Source organism: Ochotona princeps, chromosome 3 (genome assembly GCF_030435755.1).
Source record: "Ochotona princeps isolate mOchPri1 chromosome 3, mOchPri1.hap1, whole genome shotgun sequence".
In the NCBI taxonomy this organism is placed as follows: Eukaryota; Metazoa; Chordata; class Mammalia; order Lagomorpha; family Ochotonidae; genus Ochotona; species Ochotona princeps.
In genome coordinates, this window is record NC_080834.1 from 13,921,322 (window position 1) to 13,936,413 (window position 15,092).

At 39.7% G+C, this 15,092-nt stretch overlaps 1 protein-coding gene across 3 annotated transcripts in view; it reads left to right on the forward strand.

Annotated features, from left to right (window-relative positions):
• Positions 1–15,092, forward strand: part of MME (membrane metalloendopeptidase) — an 85,307-nt gene that overhangs the window by 24,702 nt on the left and 45,513 nt on the right. For all 3 annotated transcript variants that reach the window (XM_058661466.1, XM_058661467.1, XM_004598085.3), the window contains exons 4-8: positions 9,058–9,219; positions 10,075–10,155; positions 10,250–10,345; positions 10,461–10,579; positions 12,284–12,349. In XM_058661466.1, the coding sequence (XP_058517449.1) occupies positions 9,058–9,219; positions 10,075–10,155; positions 10,250–10,345; positions 10,461–10,579; positions 12,284–12,349 (524 nt within the window). The remainder of the gene's footprint in view (positions 1–9,057; positions 9,220–10,074; positions 10,156–10,249; positions 10,346–10,460; positions 10,580–12,283; positions 12,350–15,092) is intronic.

Genomic DNA, 15,092 nt, shown 5'->3' on the forward strand with positions numbered 1-15,092 from the left:
TTAGTTCACATTAAAAAAAATCTGATAGTGAGTGAATCCATTAGTTTGATGGCAGCTTGATTTCAGATTAACAAGCTCATGGTTGCCTGTATGCATGCATGTTTGTGTGGTTTCTAGGATGTTTCTACATTTAGCATAAAGTAGTCACATGTCTACAAAGAGTACCTTCCTAAATGACAGATCCCCTTAGGATGTTTTTACTGTATGGTGGTACAAAAGCAATACACATGTAGCAGAAGCTACACTTTGAATTTTTATCTTTTGCTAAGCCAGTGTTGTGAAGTGAAGTCTTCGCTCTTGGGATGCTGGGTCACGGCAGTGAACCACAATTCCCTGTCAGCCTTACGATCACGAGGGAAAACAATTGATACTGTGCAGTGCACTGTGTGCTGAGCTTTGGCATTTGATCGATTATTAAGTACGTTTTTAACTTACAGCATCTTCAGTTTATAGGCGATTTCTCGAGTTGTAACCCAACTTGAAGTCACCAAACATCTGTGTATGAAATGCAGTTATAAACTCCTCAGGCTTGAACACCAGAAATAGGTCTCGTTATTGAGAATGCAGCTGTACAGAGGGAATTCACTATGCTCAGACTTCTCTGAGACCCACTTGTGTAAATCCACAGGCAGTTACTGAACAACTGTATGCAGCTTTTCTTGCTGCTGAAAATCAGACAAGTTCAGAGCTTAACCTTGACTTACCTGAAACTTAGCCAGCCATTGTCAAGAAGTGTTTGAATTAAATAAATACAAACTGGCAGCCCAGATTACAGCTAGCATCTCATATCCACCCCCTCCTTAACTTCAAATGAGGCATCACAAAAGTAATTTGGGGGACAGGTATTTTCACTTAACAATGAAGGGTGGTTGTGGAAGAATCCAGAATGTTTACAATGAATGTCATCTGGTTTTTATTAGAATTACAATCTATGTGCTTGCTAATTTTCAGTCATTTTCTCTTCAGGAATAGTCCCCCAGATTCTGGTTTCCACACTGCTGCCATCTGAATGGAGTCCTTTGTGACCCATTGTGATTCCGCTGCATTTTCCTTGTGTTCTTTCAGAACGTTCTGAGCTTGCCTTCATTTTGATTGGGAGAAAGGTGGGAGGAGGGTGGCAGTGAGGGAATGATGGCGGCAATATAGCAGTATATTCAAACTGTTGTCAAACTGACATTTTCAGATTTTCAAGAGTTACATACTAAGTCATATCTGCTAATACAGCACTTACTTGAGACAAAAGGTTGGGTCAGACATGGGTACATGAATGGCTTCATTAAAAAAAATTGCAGTTAAGTGCCTCAGCATTTTTCTGACTTCTCCTGGATGCTTCCAGAACATTCATAATTCAGGCTACGGGATGTTGTGCATCAGGATCCAGGAAGCTTAGGCTACCAGGAAGAGCATATGCGGAAAACAGTTTTGTTGATGTACCATTCTCCAAGTTTTACGTTCATGTAGAACAGCAGTAGTTACTTAAGAAATTCTGTCACAGATCAAGGGATGTATGGGGCATATGTTGAAAACAGATGTCTAACCTATCCAGTTTTCCAAATAAAAATTGATCATTTGACAGACAGAAAGACAGAGAGACAGAGAGAATGCTTCCGTCTGCTGGTTCACTCCCAAGTGCCCACAACTGAAAAGAGCAAGCCAGGAGCCAGGAGCCAGGAATTCAATCAGTGTAGCACATAGCTGGCAGGGATCCAACCACTTCAACCATCACATGGTGCATCCAATGGTGTGCATTAGCAGGAAGCTGGGATGGAAAACAGAGCTGTGTGGCAATCCTAGACGCTCTGAAACAGAATGTGGACGTGCCACTTGGGCAGCGTGAACACTGCACCACACTGCTGCCCCAGATCTTTAACCCATTTAAAATGTGGCTGATTTATAATGAGCTAGAGTTTTTCAAATTAGAATGGTAATTGGAAAGTCATTATCTATACTCAATTTCCACTTGGTTTTTGTAGCCTTATACATTTTCCTAGCTGTTTCAAAAATCACAGAAGTGGTTAGTATGGTCAATACAAATTATCTGTGGATTCCACATTTGCTAATTTGTGTGTCACTGAAATTTAGCTGTCACTCCCAAAGTAGGCATTCTCAGCTCTTTCACAGATATTTGCAGGCACACAAATATTGGTGAAAAAATTTTGAGTCCCCTGTACTTGCACATTCTCGGTTGAAGTCAAACAAGCAGAATGCACACAAGGTCCATTTTTGCAATTTTTAGTGTCGCTTTTTTTTTTTTCCATTTTTGTGCTTGTTACTGCTGATGTCATTTTTTAAAATGGCCTGCAAGTACATTGTTGAAGTCTTGTGTGCTTTGGTACATGAAGTATATGATGTAGCTTCCAGAGAAACTATGTGTGTCGGAAAGGCTTTGTTCCGGCATGAGTTATAGTGCTATGGTGTGAACTGAATGTTACTAAGTCAGGGATCGCAAGGGTTTTCAAAAAGCTTTTGAAAAACATATATTATGAAATAAAAAGCAAAGTCTCAAAAAATTGCACCAAAATTAACTTATTCTATTAATTCCGTTTTTTCTTGACTCATTTTTAAAGTTCCCTGGCATATTTTAGAAAATGCTGTTAGCCAAAAACACACCTAAAGCAAGGTCATGCATCGTTCTGATGCGATTAGAGGCTTTCACCAACCCCTGTTCCCTCCATGATCAATGATTGACCATTCACTAATTCAGTGTAGGCCGTGTCCCTGTGGAGCAAAAGTCCCATAAATATCAGGAACGGGGTATGTTTGCTGTGTAATGAGGAAATGTCTTCTAGAGCAGTCACATCATCATGTTTTTCTTGGTGAGGACTGGGTACGTGTTCCCTGTGATCTCTGTGCAGAGGCAGAGGGAAAGGGCCTCTTTTCCTTTGGACACAGGGAAAGTCAAAGGAGAAAATGGTAAGAAACACATACAGGATCGGAAAACTAGTGATTTGGGAACACATATCTATAAACCTCGAAATACGTGTTGGGATTCATACCCCCAATTTTATTTTATTTGCTTACTATATTGGTGTTGCCTGAAAGCATAACATCGACACAGGAACGGGGATATCTTGCAGCAGGGAGGCCATTGGCATTTCATGGCACATCAAGGATCTTCTTTTCTCCAAGTGCAACTGGAGTGGGTTTATAGTGTAACAGAAATCCGGTGCCTACTCACATCTGGCACAGTGATGGCGGAGGCTGCCTAAAGTCCCCTGAGATGTCAATACAAAGTTCCTTGGTCATCATGAAAGAGAAGCGGTTCTGAATGTGTCACAGACTTTGCCCAACTCAAGCCGTTACAGTTTTTTTCAAAAGTTTTGTGGCTCTTGTCTGAGGAAAGTATGAAGGTGAAAACCTAACAAGCGGTTTATCTGGAGATACACAACAAACACTGTTAAAGACTCAAACCAGTGAGGGATAAAGAAGGAGGGCATTTTCACTGTTGTGCAGCTTCAGAACCCAGAGAGAACTGCGCTACATGTGGAGTTTGGGCCAGATTGTGGAGGCTAAAAGCAGGAGAGCAAAGTGGAGGTCTGGGGGAGCTGAGTTAGTGTGTGACGCCCCTCCAAGTGCTTTGACAGGCATGCATAGGAAACTCAACTCATTGCAAAAAATGAGTTGCCCTGATCAGAGCCCATTCATAAACTGAAAAACAGCAGGAAACCATCTTTCTTTTCAGACTTCACACCCTCTTGTCCATATTTCCTGTGGTTCCCCGTTGTTTAATTTGATGCTTTCCTTTTCTGAACATTAGAATAATTCAGCTTGTCTTAAAAAAAAAACGCTGAGAACCACTCCAAAGATTCTGATTTTTGTGTTTTTTGTTTGTTTATCAGGCATGGATCCTGGGTATCTGTGTGTTTAACAGAGTTCCCAGATGATTCATTTGTTTAGCCAGGATTGAAAAGCAAACTATTACTAAGATTTGTCACTCTCCATAATTCAGGAAACTCTAAAGACATGTTGGGTGGGAGTCATTGAGGATGATTGGCTACCGTTCACATTCCTGTCTGTTCACCCTGCTCTGACTTCATCTGCAGATGCAGCCTCTCCTGTTGCTGTCTCCTGCAGGCTGAAGAAGGCAGGGCACGGGAAGATACAGAGTAACTGGCAAAGAGCAGAAAAGACTGTGTGGCTTGGCACTGCCTCCCACATGCTCACACCCTCTGTCTCCAAGGCCCGGAGAGGAGAGTGTGGGCTCAGAACCACACACACGAGAGAGCAAGTCTCAGCGATCCATCACGTTCTAGCTGTTTGATGTGAGGGAAAACTGCTTCAGCTTGTACAACTAAAACAGGGTAGATCTCTGGGATTCCAAATAAGTCCATCTGGTTGAAGACCCCTTTTTTTTCTAGCTCATATAAGCATCTAAATTTATACCCACACAGTAGATCTTCAGTAATGAACAGCCATTAATGACTTCCCAAAGGGTAGCTGCGTTTGTTTTTAAATTTCTACACTCAATAAGTTGGGAGAATGTTATAAGAAGATTAGTCAGAGAAAAAAAAAATGGTCTGTCATTTATTATCAGCTTGGAACATTCAGAATTGTCATTTGTAAGAAATAAGCTCATTATTAACAGAAGATTACTTTTCTTGTCTTTGTGCGACTATTTTCTTAAATTAAAAACTCTTCTTTTTCCTACTGCAAAAGCAGTGCGAGTTCATCTAATACACATTGCCAAAGAAAAGATATGCAAGTAACACGAAATGAAATGTTCATTATCCCTTCACCGTAATAGGACTGTCATGATGCCTTTGGCGTCATCCTTCTGGACTTGCTGCACGAGTATATACAAGCAGAGCTCAAAAATTACGGAGGATGAGTGTCCAAAAAAACATACATAGATCTCAGATTTTCCCTGTGACACAAAGTATCTTTTAATCCCTGTTCTCCATGAACTATTTGAAGTTTTCTCATATTTTAGAGAGCACAGTGTAGTTTATTTCACTTTACAACATCTGGCTAACAACATTCCATATCTTTACAGTTACCTTTCACTACGTCATTTTATATCTACTTATTAAGGTGAGTGGTTTTGTTTGATTTTAAACCACACTTGTTTACTCAGAAGTTACAGGCCTACAGATAAGGAAACATCTGAAGAGCCCAGGTGTGGCTGCGTGGAGCTGTTGAGTAATTCAAAACAAAGTACCAAGCAGCAAAACAATTAGAGCCCATCTGACAGTGGTGCGTCTGTTTCCTATGGCTGTTCTACCCACAGTCTACCCCTGACTTCAAAGGGAAGTCACCACGGAGGAGGTCCGGAGGATGAGGTGCAAAAGCAGAGTCAAATCCATGATAAGAGATTAAAGGAAGGTTGATCAAAGTCCTAGCATAAAAGTGCTAGCCCTTGCCCTGCCTTGGACCATGGCCCCAAAATAGTCATCAGAATAGAGATCTCACACTGAAAGGGTTGGGAGCATGCATGCTTAGACCCGTTCTCTGGTTAAAGCCACATTTATAAAGCTGTGCAGGAAGGAGTTAACAAAGTTGCCTCTTCTGGTCTTTTCTTGGCAGATCCCTCAGTAATTGAATCCTCCTTCTTTGATTCCTGGTGCAGGAACAAGTAATTCAGATTTGGGGATGTCAGGTGAGCAAACTCACCTGAAGAGGGAAGCACTATCTTTTTTCTTCTTTTCTCCTAATGGAAGGTGTGGGAAGTACAGCTGCAGGTACATGTGAGGGTTTGCACTCAGCAGTGTGGAACTGTAACCAGCACCTGTCTTAGACGGAGGGCATTGAAAGGTCATGTGATCTCCCCAACGACAGTAAGACTTGTACATAACTCTTCTGACACGTTTCACTTGTTCATTGCCTATTCACCACTCTCCTGAGTAGAAGTTGATTATTCTGTGGTGTCATAACATAAACCAGCCATTTCCCGCGAGAGGGAAGATAATAGAACTGCTCCCCAAATGGCAGTAGCCTTTGCAACATTCAGCTTAAAAATTTTAAAGTATCTTAAAAACCAAGAGTTATGTGCAATAGTTAAAAGTGTGTTCCTATAATGACTTTCGTTAGTACTTCACTCAGGTTCCATTTTCTGCTTTTTCACATTACATAAAATCCTCTGTTTTAGTATCTTTATTTTCTCTTCTCTCTGTCATTCTAGCTCATTCCCTTCAGAGCCCAAGGAAATCACCGCTTTTTCTATACCATTACAAAATCATTCCTTAACTTTTTGTAAAGATTTCTTCATTTTTATTTGAAAGACAGATTTACAGAGAGAGAAGGAGAGATAAAAAGAAATCTTCCTTCTCCTGGTTTACTCTCCAGATAGCCACAATGACCAGGGTTGACCCAATCCAAAAACCAGAAACCAGGAACTTCTTCCAGGTCTCCCATGTGAATGCAGGAGTCCGAGGTCATAAGCAGAAAGCTGGATAGAAAGTGGAGAAGCTGGAACTATACCAGTGCTGTAGACGGAGGGTTAGCCTGAAAAGCCACTATGCTGGCCCCTCCTTTTCCTAAAGCTTTATTTCTTTTTTTAAAAGACGGAGTTACAGAGAGGGAGACATAGAGACTATGGGATCTTCTGACTGCAGATTATTCTTCATGTGGCCACAATAGCCAGGGCTGAACCAGACTGAAGTCAGGAACCTGGAACTCTATCCACGTCTCCTACATGGCAGGAAGAGGACCAAGTCCTTCGCCCCTGTTCCTCTGCTCTTCCAGATCTGCTGTTAACAGAGATCTGGGTGGGACCTGAAACAACATTCATACGGGATGTTGTGATGTCAGACACCAGCTTGACTCCGGTGCCGTGATGCCACCCCTGGTTTTCTGCTCTTTATCTGTAATGACTGTAGATGTTGGGGCTGTAGTAACCTGGGCCAAGGCACCGCAAGATGCTTTACAGCAGAAGGCAAATGTGCTCATTTACCTGGGCCACATGGTCCAACTGAGAAAGAGCAGGAGAAAGGCTTTATTAGACACAGCTGAGGTAGAATATGATAAAGAAATGGAAATTTGACTGCAGTGGAAGCTTTGGAATGGTCGATGTTATGCAGAAATATTTTAGTGTTTCTCTTCCCGTGGAGTGCAGATCGGTCTGGGTAAGCAGAGGCTCAGAACTGTAGTGTGGTCTCAAAAAGAGCTTGAGAGAGAATGAAAGCAATGAGGATGGGAGACTGGAATGAGCTCTGGAGGTGGTGAAATGTTGTGGGGGCAAGGGTTGGGTGTGTGAAAGACGAGGACTAAGACGACCCATAAATGACTCAGAAACGTGTAAACAGAAGTACATCTCCGTGATCTAGGTGTTGGATGGTGGTAACACAAAGCTGCTAGTGACACCAACAGAATGCTTAGGGAGATAGCGTAGGAGTCCACAGTGACGTTCACAGCAGAAGCATCCATACATTATCAGTACGGTGAGGCCATGAGCTCCCAGGACTTCAGGTAAAAGAACTGTGTGAATTGTGGAGTCTCGGAGGCTTCAGGGTAGAGATGGGACCTGGACTGAGCTTTCAATAATGAGAGATATTTGGAAAGAATGGGAGCCTGGTTAAAACAGGGTGGAGGTAAGAAGGCCAGCAGTAAAGATGAAGACCAGGAGTGCGTTGAGAGTGTTCGTGGCACATTGGCCTAGTGCAACTGTTTGAAACAGAGTTGTTATGAAAACAGGGGGCAAAAGGGATGGAGCAGTACGGGTTCAGTGTGGTAATGATTCTGAGGCAAAGTTAAAGAGTTTGCAGTTTAACTGAAGAAACAAGCAGCCACTGGCATTTTGACAAGGCTGTGACCCATGAAAAAGTGTCTTTGGGGAAATTTAGTCTTTGAAAAACATGCAGAATATTTAAAGCGGCAGTATAGAACTACCAGGATGAATAGCTGGATGATTTCCAATCAAAAGAGAGTGAAAATGGACATTACATTGACCTTGACCACGGGGAGAGAAGAAGTATGGAACAGAGGTGAAGAAATTGCCGTTAAGTCCAAGGGCCAGGGAGAGAAGGGAGGAGTCGGCTTCACCTAATGCTCCAGTCTCGGAAACCTGTGATGGCAGTTGCACTGTACAGCAGAGCATAAAAATTAGAGAAAATAGAGGAATAATTGTTTGGGGAAAATATATAATTCAGTATTAAAGACCAGACTTCTAAAGTGGCCAATAAATAAATGTGTGCAAAAGATAGTCAAAGTAGGCTCTTGAAGTTTATCAGGAAAACAAATTTACTAAACACGAGTTGGAAGATTCACATGGCTCAGCTATTGTCTGAAGTTTTAAATTAATGAATTACTTCAGAAAGTGAGGTATTTTCAAAACCTCATTTAAAAGCTTATACTCTCTTTCTATAGATGAATTCTCAATTGCTGTCTTGTTTTTACTGCCAAAGAGTTCCACTTGCAAGGGAAAGGAAGTGGGGAGGAGAGCGGCAGATGTCACCATGGCATTGAGCTGTGTTTTTGTTTTCAATAATAGTAATTGATTCATATTTCTAGCAATCACAGCACCTAACAGTCTGTGATTTGCATGTTATAAAAACTATTAGCTCATTTGTATTTCTACACAGCTCTCAAAGATGAAAGAGTGGACATAAGAAAAACTAACCAGCTTACAATTTTATAAGAGAAACTACATAAACAAATGTAAATTGGATGTCAAATTTTAATTGCAAAAATTCTGTGAGGATTCTCCAAGGAGTACTGTGGTCTCAGATCTTTACTAAAATGACAGAAATCTGGGAGTCTCTTATTCCTTGTAGTCTCAGACAAACTCCCAAGTCACAGCACCCTAAAAAGCAGTGAGCAACTGACGATATCATTGAGTAAAAGCATAATTCAAAGCCCAGGCTCAGCATGGCCAAGGCATGCTCTTTTGAAGAACCAGCAAGAAATTCCTTTTTTTAAGAGAGGGTAGTATTTGGGAATTAGGGTGAGAGGACCCAGATCATTCAAGAATAAAGCAGAACAACCACAGTATAGGAGAATCAGGTACATTCCTCTTGAATCGATGTGACCATGGAGTGGGAACAGCATGCCTCTTATTTCACCTTAGAAAATACATGAGAAGTGCATCCTTCATTTGATCAAGTCCTTTTTCTGATCTTCTAGCTGCTCGACTGATTGAGAACATGGATGATACTGCTGAGCCCTGCACAGACTTTTTCAAGTATGCCTGTGGCGGTTGGCTGAAACGCAAAGTCATCCCGGAGACCAGCTCACGTTACAGTAACTTTGACATCTTAAAAGATGAGTTAGAAGTCATTTTGAAAGGTTAGTGGAGATTGTGTCTGTGTGTCCAAGATTTCTCTCTTAGTAGATCCATTTGTAAGGAAACAGCTGTTAGCCATTGCAAGGAATATCACAAGATTCCAGTTGGCCATTCCTTCAGGGTTTGCATACCACCTGTGAGTCACACTGACTTGTGCCAGACACAGCTTTAGATATGTTGACATCTTGTAGCATTCCTCCTGCCATTTTACAGAAAAAAAAAAAAAGAATTTAAATGACTGCCATTACGACCTGATGGTCTCCTTCCCTAACTATGTTAAAGCCCTTTCAGGGTGTTTTTGAGATCTGACTTAGAGTGCATTGATGTGGTAAGTTAAAAATGCATGAACTATCCCTCTTATCTCCACATTCTTTTCTCTTCTAGAAGTTAGTTTGTACAAAACTAATTTCTTATGCTTTTGTAGTATGCAAATAAAAAGAACAATTCATTTTCAGCATGAGCAGTTCACTCACACAAGAAATTACTTTTCTGGCTGTGAAAAGGACTATATTCAATTCCAAATTCTTCTCTATGATTATTTGTTTTCTTTTTTAAATCTCAATTTCAAGAGAAGTTACTTACGTAAAGCAGAATGGTACACACCAGTATTCCCAAAGAGATAATCTGGTCCAAAAGACTCTCATTGTTAATGAAGGACACTAACTCCCAGTTCTCAGCTAGGACTGATGATCTGGAAGAGTTTGGATTCCCTGGGGGTTTTAGATTACACAGGGAGTGAACACACTGATCTTGAGAAAAGCTAGTTTTATTTTTTTAATGGAGTTTGCATTGGAAATGTTTATATCATTGCAGATGAGCAGTTATGTTGATGCATTCTATTAAATGTCCTATTTCAGATGTCCTGCAGGAGCCCAAAACGGAAGATATAGTAGCAGTGCAGAAAGCAAAAACATTATACAGGTCTTGCATAAATGAAAGTAAGTGTTCTTGATTTAGTTCATCGGGACTGTTGCTTATGTTGTGCCAAAGTGTGTAGAGTTCACCTTAAATTCATTTTCATTTTTTTCAAAGCTATTATTGACAGTAGAGGAGGACAGCCTCTCCTCCAGCTGTTACCAGATATATATGGATGGCCAGTAGCGACACTAAACTGGGAACAAACATATGGTAAAGGCATCTTCATTCTTCTTTAAAAAATCGGCATATTACACCTGCTTCATTTTGTAGTGTCATATGAATAAGCTATAACTTTTAATATGTATCTTACCTGTTGTTGCTTTAGGTACTTCTTGGTCAGCTGAGAAATCTATTGCAAAGCTGAATTCTAAGTATGGGAAAGGCGTTCTCATTACTTTCTTTGTTGGTACTGATGAGAAGAACTCGACGAACCATATAATTCATGTAAGTTTGTATGACTGACAACCAGCGCTATCTTTAAATTGCAGTGAAACTTCCATGCACTTCGTTGTTCCTGATATTTGAATTTCATACATATTTTCATTTAAATTTCATGAGCTAGGTTGTAATAAATTCTTGCCCTGTCACAAGTTTGAAAACATTCTCTTCATGTTGTTTTAAACATTTATCTCATTTACACTACCCTTGTTTTAAACACTTTTCCCTTCGTTAAATAAATGATAGCAGGGACTCCATGACCCTCCTACTCAGAAAAGGCACACAATCACTTTATAATTTTTTTTAAAAAAGCATGCTCTGGTTTATATAAGTAATGAGAGCCTGGAAACCAAGATTTTTCTAACTGCAGAGAAGAGATTTTGAAATTTTTTTCCTTTTTTTTTTTTTTTAAAGGATTTAGGGAATTAGGGAGAGAAGGAGAGAGAAAGACACACAGAGAGACAAAGAGCGTGTGATCAATCCGCTGGTTCATTCCCCAAATGGTTGCAACAGCTAGAACCGAGTTAGTTTGAAGTCAGGAGCAGGAGCTTCTTCCAGGCCTCGCACGTGTGTGCAGAGCCCTGAGAACATGGGCCATCCTCTGCTGCTTTCCCTCCTGTATTAAAAGGGAAGTGGATCAGAAGTGAAGCAGCCTGGACTCAAACTGACAGCCATATTGGATGCCAGCATGGCAGGCAGACTGGCAGCATTGTTCCTTACTAAAGAACACTTGCACTGCTTGCTCAGGGAAGGAAATATGGCTTTGTTAGATTTTTTTTTTTAATGGAAACCATTTATTTAGGTGTCACCTAAGATGAGATTAGTGAAATCTGTTTGGAATGGAATAAACTCTGATAGCGCTTTGGAAAAGGAGAACAGCCAGCCTTCCACGTGGAGACACCCATGTGGGAACCTTTCTGGCTACCCCCAAAGTGTTCCTTTGCGTTATTTGTCGTCTGTATTGGTGTGGGCACTTCACAGCCACAAGGATTTGCCGTGAAATGTTCTGGGTTGCCTCTGCATCCAAATGACCACGCAGTGAAGACGGGTGTCACAAAGCTGAGAGTGGGCGGGGAAGGTGGACTCGGACACACTGAGCACAGCTGAACTGCCTCTCACACACCAAGTGCTCTCCGGGTCTCCTGAAGCTCTGGAAAGGGTGATTTTTGAGAAGATGAGGCAGAGTATCATCCATCTTTCTAAGCAACATTTACTGTAGCTTCCAAACTTCCACAGTTCCACAGAGGTTTGCAACTTCTTGGAGGGTATGATCCACTACCACCAGTAAAGGGGTCCCAATCCAGAATGGGAGTGGGTAAGAGACTTCCCAGGGGAACGTGTGAGAATCTCAGGAAGTTGAGAAGCCCTGTATAAGCGGAATTCATAAACTCCCTAGTCCTGAACCCACATATAGTTTCACTTACCTGCATTTCTGCTCTGCATTAGACTTGCTTTGCACACTTTTTGTTCAAGATTTCTTTGGTTTTCCTTGAATGTCTGCAGCACCATCTTTCAGATGATCTAATTGCCTATCCGTGTAACATTGACAAGTTGCTGGAAATCACTGTTGAGCAGACTCAGTATCTGACTGTTACCCTTATAGAAAGGAAGAAGATGAGCATCTTGCACATACCTAGGCCTGCTTGTATTTGGTCCAGCTGTTCTACATCAAATGAATAATTTATTTTCTTGTATGCATTTTTGTTGTAGATTGACCAATCTTGGCTTGGCCTTCCTTCTAGAGACTACTATGAATGCACTGGAATATATAAAGAGGTAAATTTAAAAGAAAAGAGAAACAGCTAAAAGAAAATACAAAATAATCTGTTGTCAATGTATGCATGATGAAAAATATCAAAGCCAATTTGAATTTAGCCCTTTTGTATTGTTTACACAGGAAAAACACTTAAAATCATAAATATTGGTTAGCTACCACTGATGGAATGAACATCTCAAGGAAATAATGAAGGTATTTCTGAAAAATAAGAACATTGGAGGGTTCTGTATTGTGATTTAATGCATAAAACATAAGGGCCCTTTTGAAAAGTCCATTACAGGTGTTTTAATTCACTTGTTGATTGAATCTTTCAACCAGTGAACAGATTTGTAATGGTCTAGGGCAGAGCAATGATGACCAAAGATGGGTCTGACCTGGTCACATCAATATTGTGTTGTACTGGGCTGCACCCTCCTAAGCCTTCCGTTAGGACTTTCAGAGGTTTGTATAGTCGGCAGCATCGGTCTTCTGATGCCTTTGTGCACCTCACAGAGCTGCTGGGTGTTCTGTACATGCTGGAGGCTCGTCTTCCTCTCTGTCTCACGTGCAAATCCTGCTTTGGTGATGTTGACATTCTCTTGCTTATTAAACAACAGATAAAATCAGTATGCAGTTAGACACTTGGAAAGTTGGTAGTTCGGTGTATGTTTTCCTCATAATTACGTTATGACTCAGAAGTTAAGTTTACCTTGGATAATTGTCAAGGGTCATAGTATGAAGGTGTGACTGAAATTACTTCTTAGTTAAAATTAACTAAAAATGTTTATTAAGTTTGAATAGCAGAATAAGTTTCTTCTTCTGTGTGAGTAGCTACAAAACACTGAAACAAAAAGAATATGTGCAACATATTATCAGAGGCTGTTTATCAAATAGGTGTGGATAGTTGGAATTCAGTACAATCTAGATCATGTGTGAGGTGCAGCTTTGACTTAAAGAGCTGTCCAGCTGCTTCTTGTTACAAATTTGAAATGGATTGAGGAATTTTAACTGATCTTACTTATATCTGCTATCATCAATTGGGATTTTTTTATATGAACCACGATTGGCCATAGTGATTGATCTTTTTAATGTGTTGTTGAACTCTGTTCATTTTTCCTTCAGGATTTTTGCATCTTTGATCATCAAGGATATTGCTGTATAGTTTTCTTTCTTTTTATCGTCCTTTTGGCTGTCATTGGTACCAGGACAGGGCTGGTCTCATAAGAATCAGTTTGAAAGAATCCCATTCATTTAGACTTGTTGAATTAGGTTTGAGCAAAATGTGGCATTAGCTCTCCTTTAAATGTTTGATTTAATCCATCTGTGAAGTCATCGGCTCCTTAGACTTTTATCATTTTTAAAGATTTTTGTTAGTCATTGAATGTTATGAATTACTGGTCAGTTCTGCTGTTTTACTTTCAATTCAGTCTCAGGGCTTGCATGCTTCTAGGAATTCATCCACTTAATCTAGGTTAACCAACTTATTTATACAAGTTTCTCCCACTTTCTCATCTTTCTCTCTTTCTCTCTCTCTCTCTCTCCATGTGTATATACTCTTGTAATATATATGTAATGATATTTATTCTGAATTATATATTAGACATAACTCTTAATTATATACAATGTATTAAATAATATATATTAAAGTAATACATATTGCATTGTATATCTTTATATATTCTATAACGTATTTTAATACATTACATGTTATATAATATATGATATGGATTGTGAAATATAATATGTATTAAAAGAACATATAATTTTATTTTAATTTTTTCTTTGATTCATTGATTTTTTTCAAAAGCACTTTATGCAATTCACACATATCCACAAGTTTTGCAAGTTTTTCTCCTGTTACTGATCTCCAACTTCATTGTGACAAGAAAAGTGATTTGAAGTAGTATTAGTCTTGTTAAGTGTATTGACTTGCTCCGTGGCCTGATGGATCATCCATCCTGGAGGATGTCCCACATTCACTCGAAGGAAGTGTGTATTTTACTGCTGTGGAATGGGACACTGTGTAGAGTATTCATCCATTGGTTCTAAATCAGTGTAACTGCAACGCTTCCATATTGATTTTTTCTGTCTAGGTCTCTTTAGGGCTAAAAATGGGATATGAAAGTCTCTTCTTATTACTCATAGTGTCTTACAGTCTGTGTTCCCCTTCAGATCTGTTTATATTTCTTCTCAATGTGAAAACTCAGTTTAAACACTGTCATTCACTTAGAGACTATTCTTTACCCGTTTATGCAATCTTAGCACATTTGTTGAAAAGCCAATTGACCATAAATACTCAAGTTTATTTCTCAGCGATCTATTCTATCCTTTAAATTGGTAAATGTTTATTTTTTAGAAAACATTGTACATATTTTGATTATTAAGGCTCTTTTCCAGTTCCACGTGAATTTTAGGATTTAAAAAAATTTGTGAATAATTATATCTGAAGTTCATTAAGAAGTGCATTCAATCTATACATTACTTAGGCTTGAAAGGGATTTACCTGAGTATTTATGCACATTTCCCAGCTTTTACAAATCTATTCCTTCTTAAGGAGATGATATTTGATGCTCTTTTCCAATCATTGCTACTGATAACTACTAATTTAGTTTCCTTGGAATCTTCAGTCAGTTGTCAAACAGGAGTTTACTCCAGTTTCTCTGCCACTTTGCTATTTCTGAAAAATTCAATCTCCATAAACTCTTTTTAGTGCATTATTGTTTCATGGGAAAAATGATAAAAATGGATATGATTATCAGATAA